General features: G+C 36.2%; 1 protein-coding gene across 1 annotated transcript; it reads right to left on the bottom strand.

Moving 5' to 3' along the window:
- Positions 1-73: 73 nt before the first annotated feature.
- haspin (histone H3 associated protein kinase) lies at positions 74-13,878 on the bottom strand. The gene is made up of 18 exons (XM_051901652.1): positions 13,733-13,878; positions 12,736-12,907; positions 12,503-12,607; positions 11,170-11,340; positions 10,997-11,084; positions 10,274-10,872; positions 9,295-10,087; positions 8,371-8,545; positions 7,959-8,116; positions 7,085-7,270; positions 4,124-4,209; positions 3,980-4,042; positions 3,717-3,808; positions 3,553-3,632; positions 2,297-2,385; positions 2,054-2,196; positions 480-582; positions 74-384 (listed from the first exon to the last, which is right to left on the bottom strand). The coding sequence occupies exons 2-18, from the start codon at positions 12,900-12,902 to the stop codon at positions 180-182; spliced, it is 3,303 nt and encodes a 1,100-aa protein (XP_051757612.1). The 5' UTR covers positions 12,903-12,907; positions 13,733-13,878; the 3' UTR covers positions 74-179.
- Positions 13,879-16,687: the final 2,809 nt, after the last annotated feature.

Genomic DNA, 16,687 nt, shown 5'->3' with positions numbered 1-16,687 from the left:
CTCTTAACTATCTCAAGATAATTAATGTGTATTAATAAATTACATATTTTTGTTTTTTAAATTGCATGATTGCCCATTTTCTTTATTTGTTTTCAATATTTTTTTACAGAACATTAGAACAACTCTCATTAGTAACGAATTATACAGGTCTATATATTGTGTTAATTAAAACAAACGTTTCATTGAAAGAACTTGCAGTTCATAAGAGCTTCTGTAGCTGACGGATAATTCAGTATCTCCGACTGGAAAGATTTGAGGCCGCTCTTCAGTGTCCTCTGCTGGTTGGACTGGGCTTTGTTTTTGTAGCTCATGCTCAAAAGCTTATCAGCCAGATAGTGCAGCCACAACACATTGGAATGGGGATTATACGTGGACCAGCAGTTACTGAGAAAGAGAGAATGAAAAAAATAATGAGAATCATCGATCCTTCATTTAGAATGAAAGAATTTTAAATATCTTTCTGAGGCTGAAGCACACACTTGTTTTCTTTCTTCATTAGGCGGTAGATTTCAAACTGATAATCTCCCTGACCCATAAACAACTCTTCATCTGAAGAGATATCACATGACACTGTCAGTCCATCTGAGAGAGAGAAAGAGAGAGAGTTTTCAAACATTTAGAACATTTTCCATTTTCATTTTCTTGTACCAAGAGTAAAAGTTGACAATTTTACCTAAATGAAACTTTCTCTTAAAGGATACAATCATAAATTTTCAACCAGCTTTGCATTGTTACAATGACTATAGAATATGTAAATGAACAATGTGAACTCTTTCTCCATGTTACAGTCCAGCATGCAGGTAGCATGGAGAAAAAAGTCCATTTAAAGTTCATTTACACATACTACCAACATTGAAACAATACAAAGCTGGTTACAAAATTGTCGACCTTGTCCTTTACTAACGGCTAGCTAGTTTGGGACCAAATATTAATTTGTAGTTAATTTATGGGAAATTTAAGTTTATTTTGATCATGGAATAGTTGGGATGGTTGAGCTTCACACAAATGCAAATGCAATCAACAACACATACATATACATATATATATATATATATATATATATATATATATATATATATATATATATATATAAAAAATGTTCATTAAAGACTCATTTGTTGTATTTGTTGTAAAATAATGTTGTATGATTTTAATTATTGGGCCCTGTTTACAGCTGGTATTAGGATGTGTTTTGGTCAATCAGATCACAAATGGACAACGCTAAATACAGGAGTAAACGGGGTCTAAAATGTTTTGAGCTTGTCACTTTCAACCACTTCCAGAGGTAGTCGAAAACGCATTTGACCGGACTGCTTTTGTAGTGTAGACGCTCATGTGGTTGAATGCGGTCGAACAGTCACAAAAGACGGTCTACTCTCCGACCTACTGACCTAATGTGTAAAAATTATGGGAAGCGTGCTAGCCAGACAGGGTTTATACTTTGTCGGCTGAGGACCCAAGTTTGGTTTGAAAATGAAAAACGTACCAAGCGCAATGTTCTCGCACCATTTCTGATTTCTGATGTACTCACCATGTTCATCATGGTTTTTGTGGATATTAGAGCAGAAACGAAAGCTTCCACCTATGTTCTTCCACCATCTCTGGTCTCTTTCAAATGTAAATTGTGTGAGCTTATTTCATCCATTAGATACAAATACATTGGATACATTTACCTGCCCATAGACCCTACCCTTTAAAGAAATCAGGACAGAAGTGGTCAAAAGTGGACAAAAGAGATGCATTAAAACATCAGGTGTAAACGTGTATGTGTCTCCCTCATCTACTTGTGATCCGATCTAACAAAACGCATCTTAATACCAGGTGTAAACAGGGTCTTAGATGCAGTTGAGAATGTCGAAGAAGGAAGGCCTCTGAAGTCAGGCCAAAAATGACCATTTTAAGAGTGAGGCTAGGGGGATACATGCAAAATTAATTTATCTGTAATAGTTAATAAGCATGGGATTTGCAACTCTAATACCTTAAAAACTAAATTCACTGAACAGAAAACTATTTGCGGCAAGCAGAGTTAGAGAAAGTTTTTCCTCGGACTGACCGATCTCCAGGCGTGAGAGTGAGTAGTCAATAATGTTGACGTGAACCCCTCGTGTCTCTATGGAATGCACTGTTCCATTCAGAATGAACTCGTTGTGCTTGTGCTTAACATTCTTCACCAGGATGTTCCCCCAATGAAGATCTCTGAAAAGTCAGCATAAACCACTTACATAAGCTTACACTGACAGCATATAAAGAAATTTGTATGCAAGTTACATTTAAATTTCAGCTTCAGACTTGTTACCTGTGTTCAAAGCACAGGGCTTGCTCAGCTACAGCCAAAGCTGCAGTGACTTGATGTAGAACACTCTTGGCCTGGGCCATGGAACTTAGCTGCAATGGTACACACAAACATAAACTTGATACAATATAGCTCAAAGTATATGGACACTCCACTTCTAATTAATAGGTTTAGATATTACAGTAATTCTTAAAGGGATAGTTCACCCAAACAAATTGTTATATACTCATCCTCGTGTCATTCCAAACCCATTAGATTTTCATTCTTCTTCCAAACAAATTAAGATCAAAAGTTAAAAAAAAAAAAAATACAAAAGTACCGACCGCGATACCAAATCAGTAGTGAAATTTTAAAATTATGACACCTTGAGCGCTGTTGAGTGGATTAGTAAACATCTCTGATTGGCCTTTGTGTTGACACGCTCATCAGACATGTCTGTGATTGGCTACAATGATCAAAGCTTCAAAAACATGTTGTAAACAGACATCAGTGACGCTCTTCACGAGCGCTTGCACAGATATACACGAGCGTTTGAAAGTAGGTGTCTATCAGTGGACCGTCCGCTGATAGATGCCTGCTTTCAAACGCTCCCGTGTGTTGATCACTGTAGCCAATCACAGACATATCTGATGAGCATGTCAACACAAAGGCCAATCAGGTGTTTACGAATCCACTCAACAGCGCTCATTTTTAAAATTTCAGTACCAACTTGGTATCGCGGTACATACTTTTGACAACACTAATTTTGAATTAAAAAAAAATACTGTGCAAACACACCAGAAAAATCTAACCAAAGTCTCCAGGATTACATTTTTATGTTTTAAAATTATATGTTGTATCATAAATTACATTATATGATTGATTAGGGATGATAGACACTGGACCTCTAAGGCTAGAGTTGCCCACCACTGAGGTTAAAGATGAGACAGTTCAGCAGTGTAAAAATACAAGAAATGTGTACGCCTCAATTTTAGTACACTTAGACATGTCATACATGCAGTATATTTTGCATATCACTTTTTTTTTTTTTTTTTTTTGCATCAAATAAATCAGAAATATTGATGACTTTGGCTTTTTATACTATAATAGGGCAACATATCCTGGAAGATACAACTTGAAAAATACAAAAATATTTAAATAATTCCTTTGGATATGTTTTACTTATGTCCAGATGACAAAAAGTGACATAAAATGATTTAAGGGTTAACCCATACAATGACAAAAGCATTATATAAAGAAGGAAACCTGTGCACAAATACCTTTCCATTCATATTCTCTAGATCACTCCCTCCAAACTCAAACTCCAGGATTAAAAACAGCTGCTCGTCATCAAAGAAATCTGTGCCAACAGAATCAATATATTAATGGACATTAAATATACAACTATTTAAAGGCATATGTATTGTTTACACATTTAGCTTACCAGGTCTGTCATTTTCTGATCCCTTTTGATGGTCAAACTTGTCCCAGGCTTTGAGCAAAGCTTCAGGATAACGTCCACGGACACAATGTAAACTAAAGAGTAAACAAATCATTCACCCAAAAAGGAAAATTATAGAAAAACAATTTCTTTCAAAACAAAATTTCCTTCTCTGTGTGCACATTCTTAGAACTATAACACTTCCAATCATCTATTTTACACATAAGTTAAGTTACTTAAAAAGTAAATAAAAAATAGAAGCATACTTGTTGAGCCCAATGAAACCATCTGTCTTGTTAATCTCCTTCACGTTAAGGCTGCTCAGCTCTCTATAGGAACATTGAAAATGTGTTTGAATATTTACACCATTCATTCAAAACATAATTGCTGAGCTATGTTAGAGATCCTACTTGGAAATAATGATTTCATGGAGGATTTCACCAAATGTTTTCTGGTGTTCACCATTGACCTGCTGACTGCCTTCCACAGGAATGATCTATAGAAATTACATTTTAACACCACTTCAATCATTTTTGTATGTTTAAGAAATAATTATGCTTAAAAAATCAGTGATTAAACATCTATTCACATATTTAGATATACATATACAGTTGTGGTCAGAATTATTGGCACCCTTGGTAAATATGATCAAAGATGACTGTAAAAATAAATCAGCATTGTTTATCCTTTTAATCTTTAATTCATAAAATAAATAATAAATAAATGAAATAAATGTTTTTCTCCAAAACACGTTGGCCACAACTATTGGCACCCCTAGAATTTTTTATGAGTAAAATATCTCTGGAGTATATTCCCATTTATATTTAAAAACATTTTAACACACCAGGGTCATCATGAACATGAAATTGTCCAGCCATGACTTCCCGTTCCACAGGAGTATAAACATGAGGAAACAAAAGGCCAAATTCCCATAACCATTCATCACAATGAGAAAAACCAAAGAATGTGATGTGCAGCAAAAGATTTTTGAGCTTCACAAAATAGAAAATAGCTGTAAGAAAATAGCTGAAGCATTGAAAATACCCATTTCCACTATCAGGGCGATAATAAAGAAGTTCCAATCAACTAAAGACGTTACAAATCTGCCTGGAAGAGGACATGTGTCTAAATCGTCCTAATGCGCGATGAGGAGGAAAGTTTGAGTGGCCAAAGACTCTCCAAGGATCACAGCTGGAGAATTGCAGAGATTATTTGAGTCTTGAGTCTTAGAAAGTCTAAAAAAAATTATCAAACAGCACCTACATCCCCACAAGTTGTTCGGGAGGGTTTTCAAGAAAAATCCTCTACTTTCATCCAGAAACAATCTTCAGCATATTCAGTTGTCAGACAAGACTCAGGACCAGCTTCTATGGTCAGATGAAACTTAAAAAAAAAATAAATAAAAAAAAAACTTTTTGGTAGCAAACCCACCAGATGGGTTTGGTGCACACATAGATGAAAAGTACCCCATGCCCAAGGTTAAATATACTGCTGGATCTTTAATGTTGTGGGCCTATTTTTCTACTGGAGGTCCTGGACATCTTGTTCAGATACATGGTATCATGGATTCTATCAAATACCAACAGATAAAAAAATCTAAACCTGACCGCTTCTGCTATAAATCCAATAATGGGCCGTGGTTGGATCTTCCATCAGGACAATGATCCAAAACAAACATCAAAACCAACACAAATGTGTCACTGAGCACAAAATGAAGCTTCTGCCATGGCCATCCCAGTCCCCTGACCTGAACCCTAAAGAAAATGAGTGGAATAACCTGAAGAGAAGAAGCACCAACATGGAGCTGGGAATCTGAAGGATCTGTAGAGATTCTGCATTAAGGAATGGTCTCTGATCTCTTGTCAGATTTTCTCCAAACTCATCAGGCATTATAGGTGAAGACTCAGAGCTGTAATCTTGGCAAAAGGAGGTTGCAGAAAGTACTAAATAAAAAGGTGGCAATTAGGGCTGTGTGATATTGAAAAAAAAAAATGCGATATGCGATACCTTGTTAAAAAATGCGATATTAGATATGCGATACGATATTGCTTTAAGTGTGTAAAATCAATTTAAATTATATTTTAAAATATTTTAAAAATGTAGTAACCAATATAGTATGTTTCACATTCCTTCTGGGAAAAGAAATAATCACTGCAACTTCTGAAAGTGACCAGAAGTTTTTTAGCATTACTTAAAAAGTAATGTCACAAATCTGACAATGTAATTTTAACACCAATGTAAAAAAAAAAAAAAAGATTAGTTATTTTTGTTATTTTATCTTTGTTATTAAAAATAAGAACTACAAACAATAGGACAAATACAATAGGACAAATTCTTACTTGAAATAGCATTTAAGTAAGAAACAATACAGAAACTGAATGATCAAATGTAAATCTAAAACACTGCATAGTCTTCACATGAATCTAATATACATTGATTGATAAAGCTACAGAAGTTATTTAGTCAAGAGCAGTGAGTGAATTTCTCTTTATCTTTTGTTGTTTCGCAGCAGGTTTACTGAATTAGCCGCTGTCCCTTTAAGACCTAATGTACAGCCACGGATACTACTGAAACGCATCCAATTTCTTTCCCAAATGATAACGTTAACTTAAGTCATAACCGACTGTGTTTTCATGAATACTCACCAAGACAGACATTTTGACATAACAGTATGTGCATTTGACTGTTCGAGTGCAATAAAGCGCGAAAGAGAACTGAAGGGATCGCACACTGTCAGAGAGGTGGCTTGTGCACGCGCTTCGGTTCTGTGTGTGGGACAGCAGAATGCGCGAGACCACAAGGAGTTGTTTCCCGCAACTTATTGCAGTTAATAACTCTTTTAATGTCAAGCAAGTCACGTAAGTAACAGTCGCGTGCCCAGTCAATTCACTGCTATATGCGTTGACCTAAAACTTTGACTTTTCACATCGTTTTGTAGTAGTCTATTAAATTCATTCATATATCGCATACCGTTGCGATATGCATATCGCAATATGTACATTTGCGATATTTCTATATTTTCGATATATCGTGCAGCCCTAGTGCCAATAATTGTGGCCAACGTGTTTTGGAGAAAAACATTTATTTCATAATGTGATTTTTCCCCACTTTCAATTCTTTTCCTTCAATGAAAGTTTAGATTTTTGCTAATTTTATGAATTAAAGATCAAAAAGATAAACAATGTAGATTTATTTTTACAGTCATCTTTGATCATATTTACCAAGGGTGCCAATAATTCTGACCACAACTGTATAGTAAGTTCAAAATTTTAAATATTACATGTATTTGCATTAAGTCACCCTGTGATGTGTAAGACAGTAGTTAGTATGCTTCTACAATGAAATTGTATATAATTAAATACTGCACATACTTTGAGAGCGACTGTCTCATCGGAATCATTTATAGTTGAGAAGACCTCTCCAAATGTCCCTTCGCCAATCTTGTTGCAGTGTTTCATGCGAGCTGGAGGGATACAGTCACTAAAGGAAAGTGGGCCGTTCTGCTGACATTCCTGATATACTTTTTCTGCATCGCTGATATCCTCGTCATATGAAGTCTGGAACAGACAAAGGAAGAGAGTAAAAATGGGAGAAAAGAGATATCATAGAGAAATGAGAAATCATAGAGACTTTCTGTAACAGAGAAATAACTGGAATAAAGAGACATGAATTATCTGAGAGTGTACACTCCAACTCTGAAAGAAAAGCTTAAAAACAAAATTCTGTTGAATTGTAGACCTTACATTATCCTATTATATAACTCTTAACATACACACAAACAAAACTTTTCATACAGTGTGTGTGTATATACACATCTTAGTCCTATCAAAACAGGCAAATTATATAAACAAACAAAACAATGGTTCAAAAGAGGTTGAGCATGGAAGCTTGTTTTCTGCCACAGAATAAAAAAAATAAAGGTAATTGCGACTTTCTCACAATTCTAACCTTTTCTTAAAACTGCAAGTTTATAGCTCACAATTCTGTGAGAAAAAAAATTCGGAAATGTGAGATATAACTTGCAATTGCGAGAAAACAATTACCTTTTTTTTTTTTTATTCCATGGTGGAAACAAGCTTCCATAGAGAACTATAGAAATATAAAAGAAGAAAAAACTCTAAACTCCTATTTATTAGGAATACAGTTTCTTGAATTAAAAGAGACCTTTATTAACATAATTGTTCATTAGTGTTGAAGAGTGAAGAGTGAATTAGTGTTAAAGAGTGAATCTCTCTGTGTATTTACCATGGGAGTGTTCATGGTGGACTGGATCATGTGTAAAGGTGTGATTCTGGAAGGTGTGCAGAGAGGTGAAGCAAACAGGTCTACACTGGTTTCAGCTGGAAAACCAAAGCCTGGGGACTTCAGTTGAGACTGTACCAAGCGACGAGGAGTGGGAAATGCTGTGGTACACACATGATTTATACATAACATTTTAGGAAATGTGACAAGAACTTAAGGACATTTTACATGCTTATTAAGTTTTTTTAAGGGTGAGAGGTAACAGAACAAAGGTGGCACAAAAAAAAACACCCATCACGTACCATGTAAAATGCCTTAAGTTCTCAAGTAAGCAAACTTTGGGTAGTTTGGTATATGAATCAAAGACTTTTTGTTTTTGTCTATTGGCTTTATCTGGTCTGCTGTAAACACATACCAGTTTTCTTCTTGTGAAGGGACAATGCAGCCTTTAGTCGGCCCCAGGAGTGTGTCGTTAGTGTGTCAGGAGTAAAATTGGCCAGGATGGAGGAGAGATTCATTTGCTCCATTCTGAGAGGTGTCACAGCTAGACCAATCCCACTGGTGCCCTGCAGCCAGCCACACGTTGTTTCCTGCATGAACCCACAGAAAGAAAAAAAACAAGCAGCTGAAACATTTGGTTACAATGTTTTGTTTCAGCAAAACAATGGCATTTTTCTTCTCTCTGAAAAATAACATCCTGCAGAATTGAAAGTCAAAATACTTTTAAATTTCATTTACTAAATACAAACTGAAGATATCCAAAGGGGGGAGGGGGGGGCGTAAACACAGCCAATCTTTTATATTAGGGGTGACTTCACATTTTACGTACTAATAAAACACAACCTCAAAGAGTTGAACCATATTGCTGAGTTGTCAGATGTTGGTCTGGGATAAAATTATATATAATTAAGTTGACATAAAATTGCATAAAGCTACTGTTACAAAATAAAATATGGGTCTGTCAGTTTAACATGCTAATTTTAGTGTGATTAATATTTTTTAAATAACTAAATCATTTAAATAATAATAATAATAATAATAATAATAATGCATTCCCCTTGACGCATGCATACATTTTGTAATAAAATTTGAAATAAGCAATTCCAAACTGAATTACAGATGGAATGTAAGAACGTATTATGAGTAAATGGTTTACCTACAAAAAAAATTCTCAATTGTAAAGTGGATTGCTGTGCACTGTAGTCCAGTGAAAGGTGTATTTTGAATGATACATAAAACAAACACTTTCAATTAGTTATCAAAAAGAATGTGAGAAAATGAGTGAATATTATAGCAGAATAATAGACACAATAATGTATTCTTGACAATGATAACTGACCGCTACATAAGTGTCTGCTCCAGCAGATAACATGCTGCACCCGGAACTGTAGTCTCCTGACACAGCCTTTGTTTGTCCTTCCTTTTTCCTCCGTTTTTCATTGAACTCTCCAGTACCCCTCTTTGACCAGCGGCTGACATTCAGTCCACTCACACAAACTTTACGACCAGTGCCAGTACCAGCACCTGTGCGTTCTTTAGGCACAGCAGGTGGTCGTGTTTTGCTATGAGTTGCAGAGGCAGGTGGAGAGACTGGAGGTGGTCTGAATGATGCAGACAAGTGTCGAACAACCGCTTCAGCATTACTGGGAGTCCTATGATTTATTGGACTGTTTGGGATAACAATCCTTGTCTCCTTAAAAGGTGGAGAGGTGGCAATGTCCCTGTGGCTGATGGGGAGTATGCATGGGGAGTAAGTGCAGGGTGCTTTTGTTGCCCCCTGGTGGACCAAAGGATACGCACCCAAGTCAAGACGGGGAACGCAAACAGTGAGGGAAGATAACAGACATTCAGCCTTAAGACGGTCAATAAGGGACAGATTTGAGCAATTAGCTTCAGTTAAAGGAGAAGCGGAAAGAGACTTAGAAGAGGAGATATAGAGGGACAGGTTGGATAGTGAAGAGCATCTGGATGATACAGTTACATAGGTTTGGCTTTTCTGACTAGTTGCTGCCACGGAGGACTCCAAACAGTCTGTGGCAATCTTTTCTTCCTGTTTCCTGCTGTTTTGCGCTGAGAGATGTTCTGAGACATCTATTCTTTTGAGCGTTAAGGCTACATCCACTCTGCGACACCTATATATCAAAATAAACAGACCAAATTGAATTGAAACTTTTTATTCAAATAAAAACGTGAAATTTTTACATACACTACTAGTTGAAGGTACGAACACACCAACTCATTCTTTATTTAAAAAAACTTTAATAATTCATGAATAGGTTGTTTGTGTTTCTCTTGGTAAATAAGCAGCCATTACTCACCTCTCCTTTAGGTTCTCTGCTAAGGATTCTAGGTGTGAGGGTGTTAACATGCATCCAAAACCTCTGCTTGCCTGTGCAAACGTGGCCTCTGCTGCACATCCTTCTTTTCTCTTCACCCTCTCTCCATCCTCAGCTCTCTCTTCCACAACTGCATCCTCTTCACCCTCCACTCTCTCTCCAGAAGAGATGTCTGGGTTTGGGAGCTGCTGACTTGTCTTCTCTCGAGGAGTGTGGCCACACTCTTTAATATTATTCAAACTATGAGCGCTGTTGTCATTTTCAATAGGTTGGTGAAGTTCATCAAAGCTGAGGGAGGAGATCTCACTGATGGAGGGCTCTGGTAAGTTTTGGAGCTGTCTGCAGACCAGTGAAGGGGTGCTGGACAGCAGGGGACGCTTACTTGGGAGCTGCTGGTCATCGCTATCATTGAAAGAGACCTCAGCCAGAGTCACACGGTTCTGTGTGCGTTTGCGGTTCTTGTTAGCATCATGATTATTTGAGTCATGGTTTTTCATGTAGAACAGCTTCTTGCGCTTGTTTTGAGAGAACGAAGGAAGGAAATCATCTGAGGAATTCAGCGTGCGGTGAAGAACAACAGACTAGGTGAAAAGAGAAGGGGGAGAAGCAAGAACACTGATGTTTCAATGACAATCCTTCAGTATTTTCTCTTTTACACACACATAAAACTTACAATACTTACTTACAATAAATACTGTTACTTACAATTTTCTTAGTCTGGATGGGTGGTGGTGGTCTTTTGCGATGCGTGACAAACCTGCTCAAATGGGGAGGGTCTAACACTTTCTTGGAACTACAAAGATATAAAGCATTTCACTCATACAGACTCAAGAAACAATGATTTTCAGATTTTTTACAAAATGTATAACAAGACTTACCCAGCACATTCATCAGCAGACATTTTTGCATGGACTTTTTTCATCGTAAAGGACTCATCATCATTTTCACTGCTGCTGCTCAGCATTAATTGTTTATTTCTTTTTGCCTTTTTTGTTGTTCGAGCCTTTCTCTTAGCTGTAGTCCTTACTGGTTTTGCATTTGTCTTCTTTCTATAGAAACAGCCATACAGAACAATGAAGGAAAAGATGACAACTGTTCAGTCCATTTCTAATGGGTTTTTAGAATCTTCAAAATATAAGCAAATTAAGATTTGGGGTTAAATTCAAGGAACATTACTAGCTGTTTCAAATAAGTACAAAGAAATAAAAAATGGAATTTTGCAGTTCTGTAATGTTAATTAAAGGGTAAGTTCACCCCAAAATTAAACTTCTATCATTAAGTACTCACCCTCATGTCATAATAGCTTTGTTCATCTTCGGAACACAAATTAAGATATTTTTGATGAAATCTGAGATATTTTTTTAATTTTTTTTTTTTTTATCTCCCATAGAAAGCAACGAAATTACCACATTCAAGGTCCAGAAAAGAAATCAAGACATTGTTAAAATAGTCAACGTGACCACAGTGGTTTAACCTTAATGTTATGAAGCAACGAGAATACTTTTTGTGCGCAAAACAAAACCAAAATAATGACTTTATTCAACAATTTCCTCTCTACCCTGTCATTCACCTACGCAGTTTACGTTGACGACACATTGCAGAGTCTTCTGTGTTCTACGTCAGAACGCTGACTCTGTATTGGCTGGCTTCTGTGTCACCATCACACGCATGCGTCTTGGTGCTCACGTGAACAGCGTCAGCCAATACTGAGCCGGCGTTCGGACGTAAACACGGAAGTGGTGCACTGCGTCAACAGCTTAGGAGACTGACAGGGTAGAGAGGAAATTGTTGAATGAAGTCATTATTTTGTTTTGTTTTTGTGCACAAAAAGTATTCTCATCACTTCATAACATCAAGGTTGAACCACTGTAGTCAAGCTGACTATTTTAACAATGTCTTTACTACTTCTCTGTACCTTGAATGTGGTAATTTTGTTGCTTTCTATGGGAGATAAAAAACCTCTTGGATTTCATCAAAAATATCTTAATTTGTGTTCCTAAGATGAACGAAGGTCTTGCGGATTTGGAACGACATGAGGGTGAGTAATTAATGACAGAAATTTCATTTTTGGGTGAACTAACCCTTTAAACGTCACTGAAAGTTAACAAAAAATGCAGTGAAATAATATATTCTCTGTGAGGACATTTCATTTGTTCTGCGCAAAGTGAGTAAAATATGTGTTCTGGTGTGGCATTTTGCCACATTTCTGACCTGAATGGTGAGGTCGGTGCATAGTTTTCCTCATCACTCATGTTCTCCTTTATGGCAGTCATGCCTTTGCTCTTAGCAGGGCGGGAGGCGGTTTCTCTTATCCTCCTTAGAACAGAGAAAGGCACGATAAATTAAAAAGGCATGGAAAATAACAGCTTGACTATAAAAATGTCAAACCGGTTTTGTAATATAAAATGGCAATGATAATGAATAAGTGGGTGAGCATTTTTTACCGTTTCTTGGGTTGTGTGGCCTCTGGTATGGACTGATCTGATGAAGGAGTGCTTGAAAAAGAGAAAACTGCTTTCTTCAGGTCAGGGGAGAACCAAGGCTCCACCTTTCGCATTCGTTTACTGTATGTCTTGATAAACACTGGCCCATTTTTTCCTCTTGCATTCATCTTTACTACAGAGTAGAATTAATATATTATATAAAAATGGAGAAACAACATAACACTTTTTTTAACCAAACAGTAGAGCAAGTGATCGCAACGGCAAGGTCATGTGTTCAAATCCCAGGGAATGCACAACCTGATTAAAAATAAGTCAATCTTGCAATGCAAGTATTCATTTAAAAAAGCGTAAATGTAATCCCTTTGCTTATGAACGTATTTCTTTCAAGACAACAAATTGTTTCATTTGTAACACTTCATTAATAATGCTTAAGCTTCCCAACCCACAACTTCTGGTATTATCTGTTTTTGTTTGTTTGTTTTGTATTTTTGATGTTACAGGACAACAATCTTTACAGATGCAGTTGATCTAAAATCTCTTTATGTCAATAAAAATAGCATTACTGACTACGTTACAATAGATGTTTTAGACTTATTTGTAATGTACATTTCCTATAGAATTGAATTCGAAACTGCTTATTAATCAAAAAATATCCTAAAACAGTTCGTATACTAATACTAAAAAAAAACCCACTAAAACCCAACTGAAGCAGACAATAAAACATGAACTAAACAATCGAGAACAGTGACATTTTTTGTGACAGTTTTCAAACAACGTTAGACATTTTCAAGAAAAAAAATGTCCTGGACCTGAAACGGTTTTTGTTACTAAAACTGCACTTTTAAATTAAATTTGGAAATGAATCGAAATTATAAATTAATTCTTGAGAGAAAACACTAAAGCTAGTACGAAATCCCCTGAATGACAAACCGGTATTTGAAACCACAGCGCATATTTTAAAAATAAAAAGCGTTATTATGTTGACAATCGAATTTACCTCAAGGTGTTATCTACACACAGATCCCTTCGCGAGATTATTTAATAACTGTATAATTAAAAAATAAAAAGTATTCTATTAAAAAAACAATGAACAGTATCACTCATCGTGATGATAAACCGCTCGGCGCTCGCATTCAAACTTCTTCTTTTGATTTTTTTATGACGGTTAACAAACCAGCTTATGGTGCGTATTCCGCCACCTACTGGGATGGAGTGTGAGGTGTTACGGGATAGATAGATAGATAGATAGATAGATAGATAGATAGATAGATAGATAGATAGATAGATAGATAGATAGATAGATAGATAGATAGATAGATAGATAGATAGATAGGGTTGATTTGCAGCATTTATTCAGAGAGTTTAAAACTATTTTAAAAGATTTGTAAACTCTGATACCATGTTTTTATGTGAATAAATTATGTGTGAATAAGTCTCTGACAGTGCAATCTCTCTATGGGTTATGTGATTGTTGTGATATTTATAAAAAAAAAAAAATGTATGTATCAAACTAAAAATGATTGATAAACACATCTTTCGAATGGAATAAAATAACAAGTCCTTTGGGTGTTCATTATATTTATTTTCATATAAAAGCAACAGAACTTAAAGGGTTAGTTCACCCAAAAATGAAAATAATGTCATTTATTACTCATAATAAATGATATTATTTTTACCCTCATGCCGTTCCACACCCATAAGACCTTCGTTAATCTTCGGAACGCAAATTAAGATATTTTTGTATTTTATTCATAACGCTCCGAAGCTTCCTGAAGCAGTGTTTTGAAATCTGCCATCACTATATAAGTCGTTATTTTGTTTTTTTGCCACACCAAAAATATTTTCGTCGCTTTATAATATTACTATTGAACCACTGTACTCACATGAACTGATTTAAATATGTTTTTAGTGCATTAATGGATCTTGAGAGAGGAAATATCATTGCTGGCTATGGAGGCCTCACTGAGCCATCGGATTTCAACAAAAAATATCTTAATTTGTGTTCCGAGGTCTTACGGGTGTGGAATGGCATGAGGGTGAGTAATTAATGACAGAATTTTCATTTTTGGGTGAACTAACCCTTTAAACTAGATAAAAAAAGTTTGTCGAGACAAACTAAGTTGGCTTGAAAAAGCCTAGCCAGAAAGTTTAAAGTAGGATGTTCTAGGTGGTTGCTATACTGTTGCTAGGGTTTTCTGTGTGGTTGCTATGCTGTTACCATGGTGTTTCGGGGTTGCTATGCGGTTGCTAGGGTGTACTGGGTGGTTGCTATATAGATAGATAGATAGATAGATAGATAGATAGATAGAGTGCTCAGCATAAATGAGTACACCCCCTTTGAAAAGTAACATTTTAAACAATATCTCAATGAACACAAAAACAATTTCCAAAATGTTGACAAGACTAAGTTTAATCTAACATCTGTTTAACTTATAACATGAAAGTAGGTTAATAATATAACTTAGATTACACATTTTTCAGTTTTACTTAAATTAGGGTGATGCAAAAATGAGTACACCCCACAACAAAAACTACTACATCTAGTACTTTGTATGACCTCCATGATTTTTAATGACAGCACCAAGTCTTCTAGGCATGGAATGAACAAGTTGGCGACATTTTGCATCATCTATCTTTTTCCATTCAAGAATAACCTCTTTTAGAGACTGGATGCTGGATGGAAACTGATGCTTAACTTGTCTCTTCAGAATTCCCCATAGGTGTTCGATTGGGTTCAGATCAGGAGCCACTAAATCACTTTCACCCTGTTCTTCTTCAGTAATCCAACAGTGGCCTTAGATGTGTGTTTAGGATCATTGTCATGTTGGAAAATGCACAGAGTGATGGTAGCATCTTCTCTTTCAGTATAGAGCAGTACATCTGTGAATTCATGATGCCATAAATGAAATGCAGCTCCCCGACACCAGCAGCACTCATGCAGCCCTACATAAGGACACTGCCACCACCATGTTTCACTGTAGGCATCATGTGTTTTTCTTTGTATTCCTCACCTTTGTGACGCCATACAGTTTTGAAACCATCAGTTCCAAAAACATTTATCTTGGTCTCATCACTCCAGAGTATAGAGTCCCAGTAGTCTTCATCTTTGTCAGCATGGGCCCTGGCAAACCCTAGGCGGGCTTTTTTGAGCCTGGGCTTTAGGAAAGGCTTCTTTCATGGACGGCACGCATGCATGCCATTCCTCTGCAGTGTACGCCATATTGTGTCACGGGAAATAGTCACCCCAGTTTGGCTTTCTACTTCTTTAGATAACTGCAGTGAACTCGCATGCTGATTTTCTTCAACCCTTCTCATCAGAAGACGCTCCTGTCGAGGTGTTAACTTCCGTGGAAGACCTGGATGTCTCTGTGAGATGGATGCAGTTCCATCTTTTTAAAATTTTTGTACCACTTTTGCTATAATATTCTGACTGATAAGTAAAGCTTTGCTGATCTTCTTGTAGCCTTCACCTTTCTGGTGTAAAGAAATTATTTTCTTTCTCAGGTCTTGTGACATTTCTCTTCCATGTTGTGCCATTGCTGACAGCATGAAATGGGAAGGGGTTTTAACACCCTTATAAAGTCAACTGTCTGCTGGACACCTGTGTAATGAATAATTAGACTCACCTGTGGTTGAATTCTTGTTAAATTAGACATTTGTAGTCTAAAATTTAGCTTTGCTCCAGAGACTTTCAGTGGGGTGTACTCATTTTTGCATCACCCTAATTTGAGTAAAACTGAAAATTTTGTTCTTTAAATTATATTATTAATCTTACTTTCATGTTATAAGTTAAACAGATGTTATATAAAACTTAGTCTTGTCAACATTTTGGAAATTGTTTTTGTGTTCATTGAGATATTGTTTAAAATGTTACTTTTCAAAGGGGGTGTACTCATTTATGCTGAGCACTGTAGATAGACAGATTAGAAATATTAGATAGATAGATATCTGC

Source organism: Ctenopharyngodon idella, chromosome 1 (assembly GCF_019924925.1).
Source record: "Ctenopharyngodon idella isolate HZGC_01 chromosome 1, HZGC01, whole genome shotgun sequence".
Lineage (NCBI taxonomy): Eukaryota > Metazoa > Chordata > Actinopteri > Cypriniformes > Xenocyprididae > Ctenopharyngodon > Ctenopharyngodon idella.
Note: the sequence above shows the minus strand (reverse complement) of the source record. Positions and strands in the feature narration are given on the sequence as shown.

Coding starts and splice junctions, on each gene's coding strand:
- haspin (XM_051901652.1), bottom strand. CDS start 12,902: ATGAATGCAAGAGGAAAAAATGGGCCAGTGTTTATCAAGACATACAGT. Junction 10,873..10,996: donor CCATCCAGACTAAGAAAATT/GTAAGTAACAGT, acceptor CTTTTCACCTAG/TCTGTTGTTCTTCACCGCAC. Junction 8,546..9,294: donor GAGCAGACACTTATGTAGCG/GTCAGTTATCAT, acceptor GGGTTCATGCAG/GAAACAACGTGTGGCTGGCT.